This window comes from Chiroxiphia lanceolata, chromosome 10, assembly GCF_009829145.1.
Source record: "Chiroxiphia lanceolata isolate bChiLan1 chromosome 10, bChiLan1.pri, whole genome shotgun sequence".
In the NCBI taxonomy this organism is placed as follows: domain Eukaryota; kingdom Metazoa; phylum Chordata; class Aves; order Passeriformes; family Pipridae; genus Chiroxiphia; species Chiroxiphia lanceolata.
In genome coordinates, this window is record NC_045646.1 from 10,900,927 (window position 1) to 10,927,532 (window position 26,606).

Here is a 26,606-nt window from a genome sequence, read left to right on the forward strand (position 1 = left end):
GCATATGTCAACTGTTGTCAGAAGCTCTTAGCAATGAACAAATGAGTTCAACACCATAATCTAATAAACAAATAGATAACCTGTTCCAGTTTTGTTCTGAGTGAGGCAGCGTTTCCCTTGTTGAGTTGTTTCATGGACCCTTCACTCTGCAGAGGAGAAGGATGGTGTGTGGGAATGCAGCCTGTTTCCCCTCCAGGACAGGGTTTGCCCTTCTGACTTAGATGCCCTGATTTCCACCTGTTTGTGTGGAAATCTCTGCATCCCTAGCAGGCTGTAATTTTTTAAAGAATCGTTCAGGGATACTTTTGTCCCCATTATTGGACCTGAGCAGCTGCAGCTGAAAGTGGGATCTCATCATACTAATTGCTGCACAAGGAAGACTCTATGCTTACTTCTACAAATAAACACTGGAGAGAAGGCAAAGGAAAGATTTTCATGCTTGTGGGCAGAGGCACGGTGGGGTCAGGTGACATCTCCAACATCCTAAAATAAGTCTATGGCAAGGAATGGTGCGTAGAACTTTTTTGTTAATCTTATAGCACAGATTTTAATTAAAGTTTTACAGTGCCATGGGCTGTTTCTTGCATTGGCTCAGCTTTAGTCCTTCGCTAAGCTTTAGTAAAGGACTGATGTATTTTCCATAGAGTTGAGTTCTGATACTAGCAGACCTCTCATCTTAGCAGACATCAGCGTTACAGAGAGAACTGCCGCTTGTGGTGTGTTCATATTGGGAGCAGAGCTGGTTTACTTGCATCATGTTTAGAAAACGGGTTGTTGAGGTGAACGAAATAAGTTGCCTCTGTGGCAGAGAGGTTGGTGTGGCACATTGGCTGGAGTGCTCTGCCCCACAGTCACATGGAAAAATAAGCTGAAGAATCAAAATGCAGCCTTGTATCAATGGCTTTGTACTTAGTGATGTGTATTGCAAGTGTGATGTGTAGGAAGTTCGGCTGATGTGCTGGAGGAGGACAGCCTGGTGCTGGATTATACCTGCCTGCCCCTCCCTGTGACCTTTGGGGCAGGAACATCAGCCCCAGTTTGCTGGGAAGGATGGCACAGCTTGGTGTCTGCTGCCACAAGCTGAATGAAAACGCAGTCTCATCAAAAAACCCCATTGTTTTCACAATGAGGGGCATCCACTGTGGTGAAGCAGCTGAGATTTTGCATAATTTGGGGAACTGAGCCCTTATTTCCTATAGTTGTGCTAATTACTGCCTTTGAGGTGTTTTGAGAGGGAGGTCAGTGAGTTCTGTTGTAAACCCCAGGGTAGAGGGGATTTCCCCATTGGTGACCAGAGCTGGAGTGAAAGATCTATGTACAGGACACTAATGACAGCGACAGCCTCTGTTTGTTCTAAATTAAGTTGCTCAGTAAAAGCTGCATCATTTGCAGTGAGCCTGGTGTGCTGTGCCAGTGCCACTCCTTTTAACAGTCACAAACTTGTGGGCAATGCAAAGGGTCCAGCCTCCAGTTCCACTGAAGCACCTGGCTATGGTGGTAAAACCCAGTTACCTCTTGAGAGGGGGTAAAAAATGGCTTTTGAACTGCTGCCTCAGCTCAGACCCAAATGTCAGAGCAGCCAGTGCTGGATCTCCCCGTTGGCAGTCTCCCACGCAGCTTCTCTGTCCCCATCAGTCTCATCTGCTACTCCTGAAAGCTTTAGTACCTTAGTCTGGCTCTAGTAACACTGGAAGAAATCCAGAGCAATTCCAGCAGAGCTATTTTGGATTTGTGTTTGCAGGAGAAATTGTACCTAGAGGTTTTAAGTTAATCGCACGGTCATTTTTCCTCTGTATATTTAACCACTGAAGTTAATTAACATTTCAAAGTTTCACAGGCTGCTTCTTCCATTATCTCAGCCAGCTGTGGTGAAAGGCAGGAGGGTTGTAGTCTGGCTGGAGTTGTACAGATAGGAAAATTGCTGGGAAGTGTTTCCAGTGAATCCCAGGGGTTTGAGTAGTTGGATGGCAGGGTGAGGGTGGAGGTAAGGATGCATAAGCTGGCATGGTACATGTTGCCTATTGACTTTCCATGTAGTAAACAAAATTACCAGACGATTGTTGGCGTGTGGTGTGGGTTTTTTTTTTTATTTGAAGAGAATATTTTAAGCAGGACTGCGATTCATAGTCCTGAACTGTAGGGGACTAATGTTCCTGTTCTCCAGCTGGGAGAAACTAATTCAACATCTTGTGTTGTAAACACTCACTCATTTTAACTGATTACACCTCCAATGTTCCTCAAATCACTAAAATTACTAATTGCTATTCCTTACACATCAGAGAGTGAATCCTGAATAATTAACCCCAAATAAAATTAGATGAATTGGCCCTTTTAATTAGAATCCCTGCTGCTGTTTGTTCTGAGCTTCCTTTTCTTACTGTTAAGAGACTTTTAGAATGATTAAAACTGTTTAAGACTTAAACAGCCAGTGACCTTTTAATACAATATAAATCCATAAAAGCAATATTTCAGCTAGCAGGTGGTGAAGTAAATTTTCAGTGCAACTACCTGACAGACTCAGTATTCCTTTTTTAAATGCAGAGGATGAAATTAGCCAGTGTGGTTTTTTTTTTTTTGCCTCATGCTTATTAATACAGTAGCTGATTAACACAAGTAGTTGAAATGGTAGGATTAGTGATTGGTAAGAGTGGTAATTTAAACAATTGGGTTGTTGGAGGTGCTTTATTTTAAGAATCACAGACCAGTGTTTAGGTGGATTGAGGAGCTGGTGTGTGTCATCATGCCACAGTTTCCCCTGTACTGACGTGGTGTCAATGACCTCTTGCAAGGTGATTGTGACCAAAAAACATGATTTTAATAATGTGCTTTTCTTGCCTAGTTATTTGTGTTAAGTACAGATGTTACAGGAAAATGTTCGTTTTGGGAAACTTAGTGAGATGTGTGTTCACACCTAAGAGCCACCAGGTCACATCTAGCTGAAGTTTTCTATAAAAATCCTGTGACATCACTTTGCAGTATGAAGTTTCCCAGACCACTTAGTAATACTGCAATATTCTGCAGGTTTTGCAATGGTTATCATGGAATACAAGTTCATGGTAGCCTCAATCAACTGTATTTTGGTCTAACCCTCAATGAATTAGAGTTTAGGTGTAAATCTTAATTGTTTCACTATAAATCATGAAATTGCAAGCTTTGGCTTTCTGCAGTAGAAGGTAAACACTTGACTGGGCAGTACCTGTGCCTGCTCAGTACTTTGCCAAATGGAGTCTGTGTGGATCAGAACAGAAATACATCAGGGGGATTTGCTCCATCACTATCCTTAGTCTGGTCTCTGAGTCAGGGCTGAGCTGTGTTTTTCAGGTGATTCAAACTGATTCTGGACCAGCTTCAGAGGCAGAAATTATCACGATGACAATGAGAAAGGATTATTTTTACTTGGAAGGCAAAAAATGAGAAACAACTGGGCGTATAGTCCTCAAATGTCAGCCAGAGATCTGGGAAGACCAGTGTGAACCCAGTTTTGTTAGTTGATAGGTTTCAGTAACTTATTGTTTCAGAGAAAATACGGTGTTTTGCTTTTTTGTTTCTTCGTGTTTTTCTCCAAAAAGTCTCTTCTTACTGAACATGTGAGACCTTCTTCATATCTAGAATTTTCAAAGCTGCAAATCTTCATGTCTAAACAACTGTGTCAGTCAAGGGGGGAGACAAGCACTCTGCTGCAATTCATTTGTTGACTGGCAGATGACTTGAGACACGAGCCTGATCCAGCAAAAGCTGAAGTGCACTTAAAAATTTAAAGGTTAGACTGTAAGTGAGAGTGGTGCTTGGTGCATGAGGCAGGATGTTTTTCTCAGCTCGTACTTGGACCCAGAAGGCATCAGGCAGCCAGTGGCAAAAGTGTTACGAGTTTCTCTTTAGCCTGACAAGCTTGTGCTGAAGATGTCTGTTAAGGCTTTGAACAATTTTTTATTTGTATACTTAAAAGTGTAATAATGAAATGCCCAAATCTCCTTGGAAGGTGTAAGAGGAAATTTTGGGTCAGAGAAGGGTAACACCTTGCAAGTGCATCTGCAATGGCACAGATGCTGTCAGAGCCAGAAGCCAGGCTGGGGCCTGGGAGGCATCACTTCTCCTTATGGCTCTGCTGTAGTTTCCCAGCATAGCCATGATGGACTCACTTAATTTCTGTCTAATTACTTGGATTCACAATATACAAGCATTATATTGCTTAGAGTGGAATGTTACCAGGACTGACAGTGTCATGTCTGGTGGTTGCATCAGGTGATGCCCTGGCACAGGAGCAGGCACGAGTGCTGAGAGAAGAGCTCAGAGCTGCGGTTTCATGGCATGTTGCGCCGTCGTATCTGAAATAACCGAGCTGGCTCGTGTCTCTTACTGCTCAGCCCCTTTGTAGGTTGACTCAGGGTCTTCACAGCTGTTACAAAGAAGGAACAAGTAGCTGGTGCAACAAGAAGTGTTTATTTTCTCTGCTAAATTTATGGTAATGGGTAGAGATTTCTCATTGTAAGAGCTGAAGGCAGGCTGTGTCGCAGTGTGAGGAGGGGCAGGATGTGATTCCCTACCTCCAAACATACCTGCCCCAGGCTGCCTCCACGGGGAGACTTGCCATTGGAAGGCAAGTCCCTTCACCTGCCTTGAAGTACAAATTGCTTTCTGGAGATGCCTTGATGTCTCTCTGTTGACAGAACTCAGTGCAATCACTCTTACAACTTGAAGTACATCCAAGTACTTCCAAGTACATCCAAGTGTTCAGGCTAATGCCAGGTGAAAGTCAACCAAAATACCAGTCTCGGTGCTGAACAGTAATCAATATTAATGAGCCTTTTGTCTATCTTATCCCTTATTCAAAGCCAGATTAAATCAGTCAGGAGAGGGTGAATGCTCAGGGTGGGATGTGTCCTCCACCAGCCCATGGTTAACTGGTAACCCAGAGCCCCATTCCCCTGTGGCTGCTGCTGCATCCATGCAGACCAGGGAACGGTCCCTTCCCCAGACAGCTGCCCACATAGCTGTCTGATGCTGAAGGTGGTCAGCAGTGGGTGGCAGTGATATGCTCCCTCTGAACATGGACTTTCCTACCTCCTCCCATGCCTTGCCCAGCTCTAAGCAAGTGAAATCTGTCTGGCTTGCAAAGCTTTGTGGTTGAGGAAGATCCCCAAGGAGCATTTCAGGGACACCCTGCTTAAAGGGAGTGTAAGCTCCTTTTTTACTCCCTAAAATGAAGACCTGTTTCTTCCACATGTCATCTAGAATCATACGCTGCTCAGGACACAGATTTTAGTCTTTGCATACTTCTCTCTCTGCCGGAGGGAGACTTCCAGCAATGCCAATAATAATAATAATAATAATACAGTAACAGCTTTCCCTTCTGCATCCGAGGGAATACTCTCCCGTGAGTGCAGTGGGAACAGCGTCGGGTCCTGTGGCTGTGTGTGGGAAAGAGGAAAGCACAGTGGCAGAATAAATAACTAAAGCTGTGAAGGAGAAAAGCCCATCTGTTCACAGAGGACCAGGAAAAGGCCAAACATCTGCAAGGTCCCCCCAGTTCATCAGGCATCTGCTCTCTGCTTCCCAATCTAAAAACCTTCCCATTTGTGGGAGAGTGGAGCCAGCAGCTTATCTAACATGGGACATAGTCAGTAGAGCTGGTCTGGGATGCAGTAAAGCCAGCTGTCTCCTACTGCAAAGAAGAGTGTTTTCTTCCGAACTCCAGGAAAGGACTCTTCTCTTTTTCTGTCTTTTTCCCAAGGACAGAAAAAAGTTTTCTCCTACTTTTCTGAAAAATCTTGCCACTGTGTTTTTTCTTCCAGGAGGAATGGATCTTCCAAAGGGGCAAAATGTGGTTTGTGTTTGTTTTAACAGTCATTGTTTTCCCCTTCTGTTATAGCAATTGTTATTTTTCCCTTCTGTTTATGCACAAAACCTGCCCTTTTCCCTCTCTCATCCCCTTCAACACATTCTCTACCTTGATTTTTCTTACATGTTTTGAAGGGTTGTAATAAAGCAAGAGTGTCTGACTAATGTGCTGTGCAGGGAGATCAATCTTTGGCATCGGAGCCGGGACTAACTGGAGAAACATCATCTGAAGCATATTTTTTGGGAAGTATGTGTCCCCTGGAGTTGAATTTGTTTGCAAAATCGCGTTGGCTGGTTGGAGGGTCATTTTCAGAGCAAAGGAAAAAAGTTTACTTAGCACTCAAACATCCCAGCATTTTTTAGAACTAAGCACTTGGATATTAATTTCAAAATCTTTCTATCTTTCTTTTTACCCTTTATTGTATTTCACATGATTTGAAATAAAAGATTGGATTAATTACAGGGCATAGACAAAGATATTGCAAATGTTATTGGACATAATTTTTTAAAAAATCAATCCTGAACTCTATAGTAGGCATGAGCCAGTAGGTTTCATGGGATTTTATGTATTAGAGCAACGTGGTTGTCTTAAATTAGTTTTCAGTGTGTTGTTTTCGAACTGTCTTTGAGCATCTGTATTTAGGATGATACTTTCTTAGGGATTCACAGGGGGTATTTTTGAGTCCCATTCATGCTCACTTTGGGGAAAATGGGAAGAAATTACTTTCCTGGGAAATAACATCCCTGAAAGTCCTAGGGGGAGTTTGTGTCTTTCATAGAGTGATTTGAAATAGAACAGAAAAACTTTCCAGGGCTGCAGACCCGTCTGTTTCCCATGGCAGATTGCATGGATTGCAGATTGCAGATTGCAGGTGCTGGTGGTGCTGCTCAGCTGGTGCCCGTGACTGGGGTGGACTGAGCCCAGGGCTTTGAACCCCGGCACAGGTGGCCCAGACTGCAGGTCACAGGGGTTTGGCTCAGCACCTCTCTGACCTGAGCCTGCTCCGTGGTATTTGGGGATGGTGCTGAGGGTCTCTAGCCGGGAGGCTGCATGGAGGTAGGGAGGGTCAAGCAGGGAGCACATATTTCCTTCCAAAAGGGTTAAAATCCTCCAAAAGCAACAGTTCCTATAGATGTGAAATATCACACTTTTGTTAATCTGAAACTTCCATGCCAGGTGCTGCACACAGGAGAGCCAACTGCAAACAGCTCTACTTTGTGGCATCAAGCTTCATAAGGAGAAAAAAAAACATACCAAAGTGGTCCAAATTGCAGGCAGCTGCTTTCCCAGGAGACAAATCCAGTATTAATGGCAAACGCTCTTTTTCCACCCGTAGGAGGTGCTTTTAGAGCCTGGTAGTGTGGTGTGCTCTCTCCGTACTCCCATGCCACATGAAGTTCTCAAGGATAACTTCTCTCTGCTCCCATCTCCCATTTCTTCTAAGCTGGATGGCTTCACAGCCATTATGCTGCTTTTTCATCCCATTGGCACTTTTAGAAGTTTAAGATGAGCAAATGGAGCTGTAGAAATTTTGTTCATCAGCCCCCCTGTAAAAATCCTCCCAAGTTAAAAGAGGTGCATGCTTCTGTGCTTGCAACTGGCCCGTCACGTGGCTGTTGTCACTGAGAAGACCCTGTGATCTTCCCAGAAGTTCTTTACATGAAGCTATGAAGTCCCAGTAGGAAGAGGGAGCTGCGAAGTGTGGCTGCCTGCCAGCAGCAGGGATGCAGGAGATGGGCAGGTCTAGATTTTGGGTTCCTGCTCCAGCCCTCTGCGTGTCCTCTGCAGCAGGGAATCCCTGCTTTTAGGTAGCACCTGATACTGTCTTTATAGGGATCAAGAAGAGCTGGCATAGTTTAGCACACAATGGGAGTGAATTGGATGGGATCCATTGCAAGGTTAGAAATGGGATGTTCATTGTTGCAAATTTTGTAGTTGCCTATGGCAGATTTGAAATGCAGCTTTGATCTGTGGAGCCAGTTGTTGGTGCCTTCAGGCTTTGTAGCATGTCACCTTTTGCTGTGGAGTCTGAGCAATCTGCAAGTGTTAATGAGCTGTCATAGCCATCTCCTGAGAGGGGTGGAGGGTGCAGCTGAAGATTTAATGGTTAAACAACGTGTTTTGTCCTGTGTCATGAAACCAACTGGCAGAGCTGCAAGTAGGGCAGGGTTCATCCTGATCATCCATGTCACGATGTGGGGAAATGCTGGTGAGCCTAAATTCTCCCATTCTCTCTCCTAGGGGACTTTCTTCCTCCCCCACCACCTCCTGTGGATGACCTCGGGAATATCACATCATCACAAAGTGCCTTTCCTCCCCCACCCCCTCTGGATGATGTTACTTACAATGTGCAGGTAAGAAGACAAGAATTTTATCATTCATGCAGAACTGACACAAAAATTGTGGAAATGAATGAATGCTAATAAAATGAGGTGGCAAAGTTCTGTGGTTAAAAATCATGTGTCAGGAATAACCAAGTCAACTTTAGCAAGCTGTGTTTCTCAAGCAGGGAATATTTCCATTCAAAACTTGCTGGGCTATTAAAGGATTTTTCCCATCCGGCTTGAATTAGAAGACTAATTGCTTTGTGTCCTTGTGATGGTGGATGGGAGTGAACCCTTCCCAGAATGAATTGTTTTCTGGAATGGCCATCTTCTTCCATGGACTGTGGAGAGACTTCAGGGCAGTAATTTGATCCTAAAAGTGCTTTGTTTCAGTGCCTAAAATTAAGTGAAGAAAATAAGCCCTGGCCCAGGCTTCAGTGATGTCACTGAGACCCTTTTCACCCCCTCTTTGCTGGATTGGATCTTCTAGATTTGCCATCTGGATGAAAATGCAACTTCTAAGATGCATCAGGTGATGATGGCATGTCCAAAATGGGTGTGGACATACCCTGAACACCTTTGAAAGGTATGAGCACGTTTGTGCAGACATTGCAAGCTTGCCTGGAGTGCCAGCTTCTGTTATGTTTGCTCAGGCACATTCTGGAGAGTCGCATTCAGACTGCAGGGACAGGCAGTCGAGGTGATCAAGGAGTAACGGGCTGATCTTGCCAGGGGAGACTAGAAGAGTTTGGCTTGTTAGCTGAGCAAAAGGAAGGCTGAGGAGGGGTATGGTTGCAAATTTGAAATACATTCAGCGATTAAGCCCCTAATTCAGCTCTGTGTGAGTGTTGGTGCAGAAACAGGAGAGACTGAGCTTGCCAGGAGTTACCTTCATGCTGGTGTTTAGAAATTTTATAAGCACTGAGGCTCCAAAGGTCTGGAAGAGCCTTCTGTGAGGAGCAGTGAGAACAAAGAGAGCGTGGTCTAGGTTTGAGGCTGGTGAGAGTTGTGTAAGCACATACTGACAGCCATGTAGCTGCCCTTGATGGCCCTGGAAGATTGTGGCTGTCCTGTGTCTCTCGGTGGGTTTGAACCTGAGAATAGGCCAGCAGGCAGACATGAAACAGGATTCAAGAGACCTGACTTAGTTCCTGACCCTCTCACAAACTCTTGAGTCAATTCATCTACTTTGTGCCTCAGTAAAAAGAAAACATTTCCCTCCCTCATGGGCTTGCTGTGATCTCTTGCCCGTGGCAAGATGTTCAGATGCTATCACAAAGCCTCAGCCTGTTCCTGCAGTGGGTTTGGTGTTGGAAGCAGCCTTCGAGCAGGAAGGGGTTACTGTGGGTTGTGTTCTCCCTTGCCAGGAAAGGCTGCAGCCGTCAGGGACATTCGCCAAGTGCAGAGCATGGCTTTTCCCAGCCTTGGGGGAATGAAGTAATTCCCCAGCAAGTGTTGTTCTGTCTTTTATCTCTCTGAGAAGAGTGGACCCCGTGGGAGCTGAGGAGCTTCCAGAGCACCCTGGGAAGACGTGGAACAGCAGGCTCCTGGCGAAGGCAGGGCACTGCCTGCACGGCTGCCTGCACAGGAACCTGAGCAGTGGAAAGGGGTCGAGATGCCTCATGTGATTCCTCAGTGTCAGGCTTCCCTCTTGCCACATTGCCCAAGGAGGAACTCGTGTCTTCAGCTCCACATGCCTCCCTTCTGCCATAGGTCCAAAAGTGTGTCTGAGCTGCTCGGGGCTGTCATGGGCACGTGCCCCTTGGTAGAACCACCCGACAGGATGGCTCTTCCTGCTGAGCTCATGGAATTGCTATTTGTCACATCTCTCTCTCTGGCTTTGGGAAACTGAGGCTGGAGCTGCGTTCTGTGTTGGGTTTTGGCAGGGGCGTGGTTAGAGCAAGATTCCTTTGCATGATATACAGGAGGAAGGTGAGCCTATGAGTTGTATCTGAGCACTCCTTCCTGTCACCACCCCAGGTGTCCTCTTATGCAGCAAACATGGCTCCCTGCCTTTAATCTGTGCTCTCTTGTCACCTATTCTCCTTTCTTTTCCCTTCCATCCTCTGTAGATCAGGAGCGGACAAAAGTCAGGGCTAAAGTCAGGAGCCAGCAGGGTTTTGTGTTGCAAGATCAGCTCCTTATCTTTCAAGAACAGCTAAAGCTGTGCTGAAGCAAGATGTAAAGCCCAAGAGAGGAGGAAAAGGGCAGCTGGTGATGGAGAAAGCTGTTCAGTGCCTTTGTGAACACAGTAATTTTCACAACTCAGGACAGACGTTCTTGTGCTAAAGGAGCAGAACGAGTGGTGACTGTGTTCCTTCTGCTGTGAATCCTTTCTTAGCTCTCAGGAAATGGTTACCTGAAATCAGGGATCTCATGAGCATGTGTTGTGTTGGGCTCCAACAGGCTGATTTTGCTCTTCAATGCCAGACCATTTCATTTCCATGCCTCAGTTTCCCCATTGCTGAATGTAAGTGCTGGAGCAGCAGATCCTCTTCCTGAGCATTGACCAGGCCTGAAGCTGCTGTCTGGGGCAGTTTGGCCCCTGTGGACCCAGTGAAAGCCCTCCAGATCTACTCCAGAGTTTGAAATTTATCTCTTCCAGCAAATCAGCCATTTTACCTCAGGAGTTTCTCTCTGAATGGCACAGTGCTGATGACAGCTTATGAAATAAGGGTAAAGCTTTTTATACTAAGTGTTAAGTTGATGAGGACAGCAGAATATGCGTTTAGTTTATTATCATTTCATGTGTTACTGTTAGCAGACGGCTAAAAGCTGCACAGATTATTGCAGTTTAAGTTGTAGTTTAAGAGCAGCAGTTAAAATAATAATACCCAGTTTTCATAGGCTTGTTTATCTCTGGATCTCTATTTGGGCAGTGGAACTGGCCACTTAGGATCAGATCCAAAAAGGTACTTTAGTATCTCACTTATGCTCTGATGGAAATCAGTGGAGGGCTGGGTCATGACATACCTTTGTGATAGATCTGGCGTTTTCTTGTAATTTCTGTTTTTCCATCTAGATCCTTCATATTCAGATTCACAGCAGTGCTGGGGAGGAAAGGGGAAAGAAATTTGAACTCTTTTCTTATTAGCTGGAATGCTTTTTGAAAAAAAAATAGAAAGAAAAGGAAATATTTATTTTAAACAGAGTGTGTTTGGGCTGGGGAAGAGTTGTGTTGGGAAGTTCCCCTTCAGCTGCAGTCAGCCGGCGAAGGCAAGGACTTGTTCCCAGAATGGTGGTGAGGGCGCGGCGATGGTGTGTTTGACAAATAAGGACATGAGCAAAGAGCCTTTTGCCACGTTGGCCTGGGCTCAGTTTAAAAGAGAAAGAAAAAAAATTCTGGACGGGAAGAAAAATGAAATCACTGTTTGTCGAAGGGAAATAGATAGATCTGGGAGGGAGGGAGGGGGGCAGATTTTTATTATGTTTTTGCCTTCTAGTTTCAAAACAGGCATTCTGCCCAGGCCAGGGAAAGAAAAAGTGAAAAACTTGCATGAGCCACCCCTCGAGTGCCCTGTTTGCTCACAGAGAGGACCTTTGCTCATGGCACTGGGAATTTCTTTCTTCCTTGCCAGGCGGGGTTACTTAGGGATGAGGACTGTGTGCAGTGGGGTGGGAAGCTGGTCCCTACCCTGTGCCCCATCCTCATGAAGGCTGTCTCAGGGGTCATGGGTGCTACAGGGGTTTCAGGTCTTCACTGGCTTTGATTGAAATGACCAGTTCTCCTTAAAGGAGAGGTTCAGAGCACAACATTTCATGTTGGGGCAGGACCTGAGTGGCACAGAGCAGATATGACCCTCAGCTGCCAACTTGCCAAGGGCCACCTTGGGAAAACATCCATTTAAAAATTGCTACTAATTACCTGCATCCACTAATGGGTCTGATTTTCATTTGGGATCTGAGATACTGCTGCAACACAGGATGGAGAGCATTGTGTTCAGCGAGGAGACTGCCTCTTTCCCAACAACCTCTGGCTGTTATCAGTGTGTTTTTTATTGACAGACCACAAAACACTTTACAAAAGAAATACCAGTCTCTTCCTGATAAGGAAGATGGAGCAGGGAAAGTGCTTTGCCTAGGTCACCAAGCTGACCAGTAGCAGGCTAAAAATAGGACCAAGATCTCGTGCATCCCAGAGCAATTCTATCTGCTACATCCTGCTGCCTCACTACTGTAAGAACTGCAAATTAATGAGTAAGCACCATCAGTGGCTGAACAGAGGAAGAATTTGGGCTATATCAAAAGGAATGTGAAGAAATGTTTTTAGGTTGGGGGTTAAAATGTAGAAATAATGAGACTTTGAGCAGTTGCATGAAGTGCAATATAAAATAGTTTAATATTCCAGTTTGTGTTATAACCACCTATGCTTGGAGGGGCTGCAGGGCTGCAGCTACACGGTTAGGGAACTATTCCCACGTTCAGACCTACTGAACTCACTGATCCCATCATCCCGTTGTGTGATATGCAGAAAATCAGCCGAAGGGCTCAGATTCCTGATGCCAAGGAATTTTGGAAAGAGAAAATCTGAAACGCCGTCTGAAGGCGTGTGCGCCTTCCTTCGCGAGGCTGTTCAGAGGAGACCTGTGCTCGCGCCTGGGAGAAGGTGGGAACGTGTTGATAGATGCGGGAAGCGAGAGCCTCGTCCTTGTTATGGAGGAGGCTGCCAGGTGTTTCGCTGCCCGACTCCACTCCCCGCGAGCGGCGGCGGCGCTGCCTCTGTGGGCTGTGACTCACCGGCTGAAGAAACAACCGGAACAGAGGAATTTTATTTTTTTTTTTAATTATTATTTTTTTAAGATTTATTTCTTCATTTTGGGTACACATATTGACAAATAGCTGGGGAGGAAGGAGCATGAATTTTGCCAGTGGGGAATGCTGCCTTAAATAGCACATCTCCTGTTTGGAGGCTGGGTTCTGCCTGTGGGTGCTAGGCTTGCTTAAATCACCTGCCTTTTAATGTTTGGAGAAGCTGAAAAGGCCAAAGAGAGCAGAACATGTGTTCAGCCTCCCTCTAGTGCTAGATTTTGTTAATCATTGGAATTATTGGCCTGGGTGTAGGTGCTTGCTGGCGAGGAACACGGGTAACACAGGGCAGCTCTCGCTGCTGGCCGGACTGCCTGACTCTGAGCAGGCAGCAGTAGCTCCCAGCAACTCTGTAAATAAAGCCACAGTCTGTGTCTATTGCTTGCCATTTGAGATCCAGCTTTTGCAGATTTCTGGGACTCCTAACCTGATTTATTAAAATCCATGTGATAAGCGTCTGCCTTTTATCTAAGTTGAAGCTGTGTCCAACAGTATAAATAGATTACCTGGTAATGGTAACCCTCTTACTCGAACTTTGGCTTTGCAGGAATGCTTTTCATCTGTCTCCGTCCTTCTGCCTTCCTCATGTGTTTGAGAAACTGGAATGTGCTGTGCTGTAAATTAGACTTAAACAAATAACATGTATGCTCTCTGTATGTTTAAATGCTCACTGGGTCTCTACATGGCAATATGTATTTGCTCTATAATAGGAGTTTCTATGCTCCAAGGTGAGAAAAATCAGTACTATAACATCTGTATGTGTTGATGAATATCAGGATGCATGAGAGATAAAATGCATGTTTTTCTCACGTGTATATTTATCTACCCTATATGTACAAGAAGTGCATCATGAGTGAGGGTATAGAGCACACCTCCACATTACTGGGAACAAGCATGCACGTTTTTTATGTTACTTTTTTGTGGGTAACATGACCAGTATATCCAGGATCACAAGAGAGAAGGAATACTGAGCACTTCTTTCAGGCAGCTCTTGATGCAACCCATCTTATACGCATGTTTGTTTTACAATGCCAAACCACATTCTATTTTAAATCTTTAATGAACCTCTGTTCCCATCTATGTAACTTTCCAATCCTTGCTCTCTTCAGGATAGACAAAGATGCTTATTATAAACCACAATTTTTACTGAAAGGGTAAACTGGAAAAGTTTTAATTGTATGGCGTAAGCGTGCCATTCATCTCCCTGTCTGGCTATTAATATCTTGGCAATGTTATAATATGAGACAGCCCCTAACAGCTGAACCTCTCGGCAAGGACTACAAAGTAAGCAAGGATCCAAACAGTTAACTGTGCTCATTATTTTCATCATGCTTATTACTGTGTTATTTAATGTATTTGTTATTGTTTAGTGTAGTAATCCAGCACACAGGATGTGCTGAGACCTACCCTGGGCACACTTGTACTTTCTTTGGGAAGAGGGCTGTGACTGAGGCTGGGAGATGCTTTCAGAGATGGAACAGGGCAGCTTTTCATAATCAGGCATACGGCATGATGAAGTGAGGGAACAGAAGAAAGCAAAAGCCTAATACAGATCATGTGTGAATAAGGGTATAGGACCGTGTAAAAAGTCATGAGAGGAAACAGAAAGGTCAGAAATGTTGCTGATTATAATGATCAGAGATGATCAAGGTAAATCCCTCCCAGGTTAAGACATAGCACATGTGCTGGCTTGGGTCTGAACAGAAGACTGTGGTCCCCTATTGCTGTGCCTGATGTTAAAAGCTGTGGTGGGCATCTCCTTGGTCCTGTGGGCACATCTTTGTGGGCCACTGTCACACTGCCAGTGCTGGAGTCAGTCACAGCTGGCACCTGCAGAGAGGTAATCTGTAACCTGGATTATCCACCCGTGGATAATAGAGACGTGAATGTAGAAAGTAATAGGGGAGGGATGGAGAGCATGCAAAAGAAGCAGGCAGTTTTATCATTTCAGAGGTAGTATCAGCCAGTGACAGACAAAAAGCCAGCAAATATATCATTGTATCCAAGGTAAAATTATTTAAGCAAAGGGAAAATAAAAAGATAATGAAGATGTGGGAATTCTCCCATCAAAGCAGATGAGCTGTGTGATGAAAGAGAGTGAGATAACATGACTGATGCAAAAGAAATTTCCATTTTTCTCATTTCTGAGTGCTGTTCAAATCTTCTGTTGGATTAGTAGGTTCTAGGAAAAATCTCTTGGGTTGCTACTGTCTCAAATCCTGGGGAGCCTGTGTTACATTAGGGAACTGTAATGCAGCAATAAGCAAGGCTAAAACAAACAGACTGTCAGTAGCAAAAAGGAATGCTAAAAATTGCAGAGACAAATTATGTCTTTTCTATGACAGCCTTTTCTATGAAGCTCATTGGGGTTGGAAGATGTGGTTTAGAGTCTTTCTGGGTCAAAGTCTTTCCATGCAGCTTGGGCATGGTGGTAGTCTGGAACGTGACAGAGCAGACAGTCTGATTTCCACCTTGGTTTTGGTGCTTAAAGTACTATGATCCTGTACAGTATAGAAAAGATCTTTGGTCAAACAAGAGAAAAGGAAATAGAACCATACTGATTGAAGAATCCAGTTGTTGCTAAATTTGGGGTTACAGCCCTGGAGTTTTTCAAAGAGTAAGGAAAACTTCATCCTATTTTTGATGCAAATTCTATGTGGCAGTAATGAGATGTGGATATGGAGAAGTTTCGAGAGCATCTAATTTCCAAGAATGGAAGTGGCTGAAATGCAGGTTCCTGTCTCTGTTTTTCAGTTTCCATCACTTGGGAAAACCAACTTCAGCTGCCATGAAGGGTAGTTTTGTTTGCCTCTGTGAAGAGTGTGCAGCACAGAGGCTGAGCAAACTGAAAGGTGGTAGAAATATCAGTGAGAAATGTTGTAGCCAGAACTGAAGGAATTTGTTCCAGACATGGTTTTAAGTGTCTTCTGACATTAAGGTCCATCTTTGAAGGACCATTCTCCACAATTGTATTTTTCAGTTGGATTTGCTGATGAAAATGCATGATGTTGATTAGCTTTAACACACAAAAAACAGGTAAGAAAAAGCATCTGGAAAACATCATATGATGTTTTTAGTATTGATTGTAGTGGTGTGAGAAGTAAAATATAAATGTTTGGGAAAGCTGTAGCAACTCCAAGTATTGCTGAAGTCAGCAAGTGACAGAGGTGGGTAAAAACTCCTTTCATTCAACAGTCCTGAGCTACAGCTCCTTCCCTATCCATCTCCTCATCTCCGTGTCTCTCTTTTGCCATGGAAACAGTCTCATGTCTTGTCACATTCCAGGTCTAGCCTTCCTCTTCAGCTCTGTTACTCCACGTGCTCCTGAGTCGCTCTCCCCTTCCTCCCCCTGTCGCTGGCTCTGCAAATTCCCCCAGTTCTGCCCTGCAGAACCCCTCTCTGTGTGTTCCCAAAAGATGCCACTGCTGAGATCTGTGCAGAGAACCAGGTGTCCCATGGGTGGTGGTAGAGCTGCCATCAGGGAGCAGCGTGGGGTCAGTTCTGAGATCAGGTGAGCCTCTTAAAGACATTTAGGTAAGGAATACACTTTCTTTGCAGAAGTAAATCCTGTTTGGCTTCTAATGTGTACTGGAGGCACTACCTTTTCTGATGCATGAATTCTTATTGAAAGACAGCAGCTTACATTCTTTTATCTGCATATGGACAGTATCAAATTAAAGTTTGGAGTTCATCTGGGAGGGATCTGCACACTGGGGATTCTCACAGCAGGGGTTTGCAGCCGTCTTTGGGCAGCACAGTTTATTTGTTGTTCAGCTTTCTGTGTAATTCAGGTCTGTTTTCTTCAGCTGAGGTTCTCACTTAGGAGATGTGTAGAACGTAAGGTATCTAAACGAGGAGATTGTTGTTAAAAAGGAAAGAAAACCCCATGGTCAGCCATCCAAATCCAATACCAGACACACATCTGGCATCCTGGAAGGGAATGTAGAAGTGGGCCTAATGGTTTGGAAAATGAAATTGCAAATTTCTTGAAGGCAAGAACCTTCCTTAGTGAATCAGAGCTGTGGGGTTTGCCCAGCTGAGGCTTGCCTGCCCCATGGACTGCAGCCATTGACCACTCCAAAAACATGTAGGCTGAGGCAGGGTCCAGATTTTCCTCTTCTCAGCTTTGAGACATATAGTAGAATTTTAACATGACTCATTTCCGCAGAAGCTGAACCCAAGCCATTGACTTTCATGTAGTATTATGTATCCATTTTGCTGACATTTTGCCAGATTCACTGGGAATCCTTGCAAACATTTTGGCACTCACCCCTTCCTATTACAACAAAACAAGCAAACAAACTCAGAAGTATGTTATTATATGTTTAATTTCTGGACCTGGTACTTACTCAGGCTGTGAAAATTGACTGGCCAATTTTAATTTTACTTTTTTTTCTCAGTGGTGATTTCCTAGTAGCTACACAGCCCATGCTCAGGAATGCTTTCTCAAATTCAGAGAAGCTTGGCTGTGTGCTTAAACTTCATTAAAGTTGATAGAACTTAAGCACACGTGTAAAATTAAGCATGTGCTTGTGTTTTATACAGCCTTTTTGCAGGTGACACAAGCAGCTGCGTATGGGTTTCCAATATGTGATTAAATTCCAAAAGGAGTTTTTAAAAACAGTTTTAGTCAACCTTAATTTTCTGAAATTGGTAGCTTTAACAAAACCTATCCTTTTTGATTAAAATTGCCTGAGACATGTGCCTTTTAAAAAGCTCTTTATTTAACTGTCACAATATTCAGTCTTGTGTAGGATAGAGTTTGTTCATGTAAATTTAATTCCCAGTTACAGTGGTGCAAACACAAAGTGATGTCAATAGATCTTTATGGATGTGGCAGAGCTGTTTCTTTCTCACCTCTGTCGGTGTGGGGGCCAGGCAGAGTCATTAAATTGTCAGCTGTGCCCTTCTGCAAGCACAGATCATAAAGCTTTGCCTGGTCACCCAGGGAGACCAAAGGCATCCAGCCTTGATCCACAGACATCAAGAGGTGGAGAAATCTTGGAAGTTTGTTTCAACATTTAATTATGTGCAGTATTACACATAAATGAATATCTCTGTTATTTCTAAATGGAATTTCTCTAGCTTTGACTTCCCAACCTCTGTATGTTTTTCTGGTTTGCTAGGTTGGACAGTCTCCTGGTATCTGGCATTTTCATTCTGTGAAGCGGTTTAGATATTGCTGTCAAGCTACTCAATCTCCTTCATAGGTGAAACCAAGTGAGCTCTCTACGTGTCTCCTTTTCATCTGTTTCTGCTTTTCTGGGGTGTCTCTCAAGTTCTTACAACTGCCTCCCATACTGGACACAATATGTCAGCGCCAGACTCACCACAAGTGTTGAAAGGAGTAAAATCACCTTCAGCTCTGTGCTTTCCCTGTTCCTGGATAGTTTGGCACCAGGCAGGAGACAGTGTTTGGTGTGGTTTTCCCCTATGGGATGTAAATCCAGAGTGGGGGGGGCTGGGTTTGACAGCTTGCCTTGTGCATAGGCATGTGTAGTTCATGGCTTGTCAGATACATCCCATGCTCTCGGAGGCATCCTCTTCTTACTTCTTTTCTTATGCCAGAAAAGGAAAGATGATCACAACTTGGCCAGGATGTGGAGGTGAACACCATTGACATCACCATTGGATCTTCTATAAATGTAACATTCATGTTGTATGACGCAGTGGGAAGGTCTTCCATTATTGCACTGGACACTTAATGAGCCATTTGTTTTCTACATTGATTAAACTTCGCAACTGTATTGGGGTAATTGGTTACTCTTCGGTTATGATTCCCCTTGGAGGCAGATGATGAAATATCTGCTGTGTTCTCCTATTTCTCAGTTTTTCTGTAAGCAGCAATACTCTACAGGGAACATCAGCTCTGCTTGATGGCTAATTAAACATTAATTTGTGACGATATTGGAGCAGATTTTAAGTTGGTGGGAGAGTGGGCAAAGAAAGGGGAAACTTTTAACAGTCACCATAATTGTCAATAATGAGTCCTAATGTAATTGCATTAATTAAAAGAAAAGGGATATATTCCCTGCTGCTGTGAAGTTAGTTAAGTCAGTGAAAGTCATGCTGGGTCAAAAGGATTTCATGGCCAGCTGTTCTTGCCCTGTGAATAAAGAGGCAGCACTGTCCTGCCGAAAGCATAAAGAAAAAATAATATATCCCACTTCATATTGTATATTCCACTGATGAACAGGAACGTTTCACTAATTCAATTTAATTCCCAAGGACGAGTGATTGTAACTCCACCTGGAGAATATTAAATTGCCTTAATGGAAAAATAAACTGTTTTTATTCTCCCCCTTCTCTCCCCATCTTCCCCATTCAGTTTTCAAATAACTTTACGTGCCTCCTTAGTTTATTAATATACTTCTCATCTTGCTGCTGATTTTGCATCTGGTAGCACTTAACACAGACAAGACTCCCAAAGCTTTTGATCAGACATGTTAAGTAAACTCTCAGGACTGTCGAGTCTGCTGCTCTGGCAGATGTCGGCTCGTGGGACTCCTCCTCTCTCTTCATCCCCTGACTGTTCCTTATCAAATCCATCCTGTTGCTTTCATGTGCTGAGGATTACGGTGCCTCTTCCCCACGCACTAGCTGACCCTCAGTACGAAGATCTGGTTGACTGAACAGCGTTTGCCATTTTTCTCTTTTCCAGTGTAGAGGCCCAGAGAAGCACTGCAGTTTCAAAAACCCCATTTAGCTAACCTTGGCATTTCCAGGACTTCTTTCCATGGGCAAAACTCAGCAGTCAGAAGCTCTTTACTTCTGTCACTCCTTCTGTTGTCCTCAGGGGTGGCAATGGGACAGGAAGTGTTGCAAATCTCCTTGTGGTCCGTTGTCCATGTCCCACCACAGCCAGCAGAGTTGTCTGCTGCTGGTCTTCTACCCAGTGCTTCAGCAGAGAGTGTCCCAGGCCACCGAGCCTGTTGGCTAAGCTTCTATGATGCAGTTCCATCCTTTTTTTGCTTCTGCTTATTCTGCTTAATCTCCAGGGCCAAATCCTCTTGAGAAGTCTGGACAAACCATGGGTGTTTGTGGCAAAATATTCCCTCCAGTGTTAGGGTTAGGAGCTGCTGGCAGGGTAATTACTCCTGGGCTCTGCTGCACATTTACACTGTGTGTGCTGCCCCCAAGCAGAGCTGAGATGCTGGTTTCAGGATTGGGGCCCTGCTCAAGTTAAGCAGAGGGCAATGGCTTATTAAACAGTGATGAAGATCACCACTGACCCACAAGCCAGTGCTTGGCATGGCAGCATCTCAGATGCAGCCTTCTGGTCATGTGAAATTTTGGCCATCCTGCAGTGAACTTGCAGGTGGAGCTTGGATGTCTTGGACAGGAGGTTGTTGTCTTCTGGTGTGTTTTGTTGGGGCTAGGATGGCAAATAAAGAGAATTAAGTGTCCTTTAAGGAGCTGACTTGGTCCAGTGGATTAATGTCTTTATCTTGGTAGCCTGAAGGGAGCTTGATTGTATCTCCAGTTGCAGCACCTTGCTCCCACCCCTCTACCTGCTTTCTCTTCTCAGGTCTGGTATCCAATTGACAGTAAGCTTCTTGGGACAAGGATGTTTCCTAGGTATTGTATGTGAGCAGTGCCTGTCACACTAATCTCTAGGGAAATATAAATCTTTATTGTCATACAGATTCATAACTGCAACAGAGTCTTTGCTGTCTTTCATCTATGTGTCCCAGGAGGCTGCGTGCAGTTGACTGTGATTTCTGTTGTTTTTGCTACAAGGAAGGAAGAAGTGGGTTTACAGGTGTTGGTCTAAACCTGGCACTAAGGTGATGGTCAGTTATTTACCTGCAGAGACTGGAATGTGCCCACCAGCAGAGGTGACTGGCAGTTGTCAGTGGGCAGATAGAAAACACAAGCGGAGGCTCTATGTGAATGTCTGTAGAGCCAAATCAGATCACTGGTGGCCAGAGAAAAATGCAGAAGGGGACACACAGAACATTTTTTATTTATTATTTATCTTGGTGGAGTTTTCTTCCACGTGTTGCTCCTGCTGCTTTTGAAATCCATGTAAACTCATAGCAACCACAGCATCTTGCAGCAGAAGTAGATCCACAGCTTAGTGGTATGTTGTGTGACAAAACACCTACCCTCCTTTCTTTGTTTTAAGACTGATACCTTCTAATTTCATGCTTTCTTCTGTTATCTGCTTTTTCTGTATTTTTTTTAAATATTTTTATTATTTGCCCTTTTCATAAACTTTCTACACCAGTGAGTTCTTAAATCATTTGTTAAGGTTTTGCAAGGTGTCTCCTAGCAATGCTTAGCAAATAACTTTTCATGATCTGCTTGTTCGTTTGCCCCAACTGAAAGCCCGTGCAGTTCTTTACAGTACCTTATTCCTTCAGAAATTAGTTCCATCTGGATACCCAGTGCTATCTGCGTTTTCCATGAGTGGAAAAATGGAATGTGGGACTGCGGCTATGCCAAACCCATGCCATAGGTCTGGCTGAGCTGTGCTTGGACCTGAGGAGCACAGCTCCCTTTACCCCACTGTGTCTCCTGCATTTTGCAGTGACACAGCTGCTGGTGTGAACTTTGCCAGGGGAAGATATCTGGCACATTTATTGGCCCTTTTTGGGACAGTAAACGTAGGCAGTAAATGTAGTGGATGATTACCCCCACTCCACTTAAGCTCTGTTCCAGGTAGGCCCACCTGCCTCCTTACAGTGAGATCTTCAGAAGTGGCTGGAGTTGTAGAAATGTTGCTAGATTAAATGACAGCAGCATCTGAGACACCAAATGGTGCCTTTGAACAACCCTCTTTAAACTTTTGAAGTGTTTTTCTTTGGTCCCGCTAATATCCAGCAACACAAACCAGGTAAAACTATTCTGTGCCTGAAAAAAAGAAAAGCAAGGGAAAAAATAAATCAAAACCTAACTTCCCTTTGGCTTTTATCCTTGATGTCATCAAAAGACTAAAAAGGATATTTCAGGCCTGGCTTTAGCCTGATGGAACAGCAGGGAAGTTCTTTTCTATTAGATCCTTGATACAATCACATCTGGTGAAATCACTGCGGTCACATCTGCTGAAATCTTCCATCATTTCAGATTTGTTTCAAAAGACTCAATCTTTCTGTTTTTAAAGGGCACGACTTCTTTTACAGCCCCTCCTTGGTGCCTGGAATGGAGATTAGGCATCAATCAAGCATCTCAGACCTCCTTTGCCCTGAATGCTGCAGTCAGCTCTTGTCTCCATGTGCATGTGTGGGGGTGCAGCCTCTTGGAACTGTTTTAATTTACATTAGGGAATTTGGAAGAAAATGTTTGCACTTGTCTGTAGGCTCAGGGGAGAATAGACAATGCAACTCTTCAGGGTGCTTCATTTTCCTGATAGATGCCCTTCAGGATGCATCTTTTTGCCACTGCAATGTCTTTTTGGGCTTTAGATGGCTTTTGTGACCTTGGAAAGAAGAATGAGAGAGAGATGAAGTAGCAGGGGTGTGTGTCTGAAAAGGACCTTGCCTCCGGCAGTGAAATCATTGAAGAAAGAGCAAAGAAAGAGAGAAAAAAAAGAAAAATTAAACACAACCTCCATCCTGAATCACTTTCTTTCTTCTTCCTAGTTAACATTTCTCCCAATCTCTTCCTGTAAGTGTGGTGAATACCATCAAAATCAAACACTTCTCTCTCCCTTACCTGCCCCCAGCTAAAATAGGAAATTAAAGAGCCCCATCCTTCTTGCTCAGTCTGTGACTCTGTCTAAGCCCAGTGCCCAAGGCCATGGAGCATGAGGAGAGGCTCACTCCTTGTTTGGAGGCTGTTCTGTTTGCTCTTTCCACCACCTCAGTGCCTACCCCAGGATTCAGACAGCCTGCAGAGCATGACAGGCGCCTGCGGTGGGGGCAGCCTAGTGGAAGCAGACAGTGGTCACTGAGTTTATCAGCTGTGGTTCATTGGCTTTTACTGGAGGAAAGGACAATGAAGTCTTTCAGGGCAAAAGTCCATATGTATTACACCTGCTCACAACCTGTGATTTGTCTGAATTCCACTTGCTCCCCTCACTAGTTTAGTCCTTCCTTTGATCCAGAAGACTTTTCAGCTCCCTGCTTTTCCCCATTCTTGGATGTGTAAGTGCAAACAGTGTTGACGTGTCGCAGCTCAACGAGAGCTCCCAAGCAGCTCAGGCTTCCAGTAAAACCAAGAACCAGGAGCAGAAGGTACTGCAGGCCCCCAGCTTTGTTTTGAGTCAAGGTATGACCTTTCATACTATCCATGGTGTTCATCTCCAGTCTTTCACTTGTGAGTTATGAAGTTATCAGTGACTTGTGATAGCACGGCATGTGGAGCAGGCTGATGCTACAAGGAAGGTTGCTTGTTTAGCTGTAGCTCTGCTGTCTTGAATGTGTCTGTACAGATAAAACAGCACTACCTTTCCCACTAATGACAGCTCGTGTTCCGAGGGCACAGCTCAGAGGATGAGCTGGTCACAATGCTCAGGAAACATGCTCAGCTCAACCTCCATTAGATGAGACTTGAGCAGGGCTGAGGTGGATGGAGACATGGTGGATATGGATGCTGGTAAATTGCACTGTGGTGAGCAAAGTCCTGATGGTCTCAAAGTATTCAGGAGTTTGGCCATTGCCTTGTCTTAGTAGAAAATATGCACTGGGACACTGGAGTTACTTGTAACTGTCCATGTCTTGTCAGCAGGTTGCTGCTGCAAAGTCACCCTCCATGTTTGTCTGACACATCCACACCACCAGGCATCAGCGCGATTTACTGTAGAGGCTCAGAGGCCAAGCTGGCATCCCATGTTGCATCTCTTGTCTGAGGGGCTAATGCCTGTCCTGAGCTACAGCACTGCAGGGCAGCAAACAGGGCATAGAGAGAGGGGAAAACAGAGAATAAAAGAGAGGTGTCTGGGTCTGGGTAGGGAAAGGAATTTGGAGCAAGAGCTAGGAAGGACATCTGGGAACCAGATTATTCTCTTTGAGCCCACTGCAAGGAGCTGGCTTGGATAAATGAGAAGTGTTCTTGTTTCTCTGCTGAAAGCTGCAAAATGTGATAAGAATAGGTGATCTGGCATTGTAGAAAGAGGTGACATCTAGGGAAATCATTGTGCTTTTCATGTCTTTTAGCTTGGTGAATAGTCTTACAACCCTTTTAGAGTAGTGAGGCAAAATTTGAGACCCTGCGTTGACATCTGCACTGCATACTCTGTCATAAATGTCCCTTGGGGTGGTGTGGTGGGACCTGTGGCACTGACTGGTGTTGGGTGGAAGGATTAGCAAAAGTAAAGCAAATTTTCATCAGAGCAGAGTCAGTTGACAGGGCTCAGGAGCAGATTATCATCACAGCTGCTCTGAGCTGCACACCAGGAATTCAGAGGCGGACAAACAAGCCAAGCAGTGAAGCTCTCTGCTGTTTTTCTGTCTTTTGACTCACAGCAGGGACTGAGCCAGGGGACAGGAGTGTAGGCGTTGCAGAAGTTCACGTGAGTGGATGATCTCTGGCATGAGTAATTTGTTGGACTGGGTTGGCTTATGTTTGCTTTTTGTCGAACTCACGTTGACTGAGCCAAAGATAGCATCCTTTTTCTTTTTAAACCCATTTTTCCATCTTCTACTGGCTGAAAGAGGGGGTGCACAAGTGACATGTCTGCAACAATGCCATAAATCCAGACAGAAATAGAATTAGCAGTTCTTTCTGGTTCCGGTGTTTGTATCTGCGAGGTTGTGAGCTTAACCAGTCTGGGTTCCTCGGAGCAGAGCTGTGTCTGTGTGAACCTGTTGTGCCTTGGGACCTGGTGCTTGGGTTTTGTTCCAGAACAATATCATAAAACTTTTATAGCAGCGTCATGACGAAGAGCATGGGAAGAGAAATAACTTAACCCTCTCTTGCTGAAGTTGGTGTTGCAAATGGTTCTCCTGTTTCCCCAAATCCTTCAGCTGAATGTGGAACACTGTGGGGAGAGAGAAGATGCAAGATCTGTGGAGATGGGGAAGAGAGAGCAAGCAGGAATCTGTCTTTGCATGGATTACCATTTCTTAAATGTCTTCAAAGTCCATTCCTGTCCCATTAGGCCCTGACACATATCAGTAGTGTTATTCGTTGGCACCTTTGTACTGCGTTGTGCTCCAGCATTTGTAGAACTGGGCTTTTAATCTGTGTTGATTATGTTTTAATTGAATAAGTAAATCTTCTACAGAGCCCTGAATCGTGAGAGATGTTTCCATTCTATTTTATTTTATTTTTCTAGGTTTCCTAAGGACATTTAACTTTTACAACCTTACAACTTGTTCTGCAGTGTTTGCTAGTCAGCTATTGCATAATTGTTCTGGGGAATGAGAACCTGGGAATAATATGGCCCAGAAATGCTAAGAAGCAGAAATGAAATTGGCTGATCTTCTCATCTACCACCATCCCTTCTCTCCAGGGTCAGGGTGCCAAGAAGGTCCTGTGTGTACTCCAGGTTTATTCCTGGGTCTGCCATTCCCTTGATTTATCACTTCACATGCTGGGGTCTTGGATGCCCTTTGCATCTCTCCTGTCCTTTCCAGGCTGACTTTTGACTGCTTAGCTTAAAAATGTGCTGGAGTGGAGCAATCACAGTTTTTCTGTCTGGGAAGCCTGTGGCAGTTATAGGCCAACTACTGGAAGATGGAGAAAAACCAAACAAGAGCCATGAAGTGGAAAGGAAATTGTACTTTTGGAGCTATGAAAATCCAGGTGCCTACAGTTATCTAGGAGTAGGGGTCTGGGGTAATTCCTGTGAAAATATTTTTATTTTTTTTTAACAGTAGTTTGGATGGAAAGACTTTGGCTCTATAATAAAAATAGGCAAGAAGATTTGAGTTTCTAAGTAGTTTCTAACCTGACTTTCAGCCTTTTAAATGGTGTGTTCTTGCATAAAGCACATTGGAGCTTCCATTTTCTTGTTAGTCAAGCCAAATTTATTGTAATCCAATAAAATTTAATAATCATTAGGAACTAATGAATGCCTCAGCACGTATAAGTTTGGCCAACTAACAGCCTGTCTACTTTGCATAGCCTGTCTCTCATTGACCAACTTGCCACTTATGTGTCAGATTGATTACTGGGGAGTTCTGTAAAACAGGTAATGATCGAATACTCCTGAAATGAAATTTAAATAAAAACTATCTGGAACAACCAGTGAGCCAAAGAAAAAGGCAAATTTTTGGCTTGGAAAATTGAAATAACTTGGTGAGAGTGAAGGCAAACAGAGCTGGATTGTCTGTGGGGAGGTGCAGGTATGGTCTGAACAGGCTTTGCAGTTGATATGAGGTGAGTTGTTAGGTAATTCTTTAATATTTTTATTATTGAAGTCGTCAAGCTCTGAATGAGCTCTTCACTGAGCTCTGTGCTTGCACGTATGTGGAGAAACTGTCTGGGGGATTTGCAGATAAGTAAAAAATTGAAAGACAGAAGACAATTAACTTATGTTGAGAAAAGACTTTCAATGTAATGTTTCCCTTGACTCAAGAACTTTGGTTTCTTTGCGTGCCCTAATTGTGGTCTGGCTCAGTGGGGCTGGCTCCTGGTACCTACTTGCAACACTGTAGGGATCCTTAGCTGGTTTTCTTAAATTTCCCATTCCTGATGGAGCTGCCTAATTTCCAAAGCACTGAAAACATTAAGGAGGGTTTTGTAATCTG

General features: G+C 44.2%; 1 protein-coding gene across 6 annotated transcripts in view; it reads left to right on the plus strand.

Annotated features, from left to right (window-relative positions):
- Positions 1–26,606, plus strand: part of LPP (LIM domain containing preferred translocation partner in lipoma) — a 327,367-nt gene that overhangs the window by 140,516 nt on the left and 160,245 nt on the right. For all 6 annotated transcript variants that reach the window (XM_032697402.1, XM_032697401.1, XM_032697407.1 and 3 more), the window contains one exon: positions 8,081–8,193. In XM_032697402.1, the coding sequence (XP_032553293.1) occupies positions 8,081–8,193 (113 nt within the window). The remainder of the gene's footprint in view (positions 1–8,080; positions 8,194–26,606) is intronic.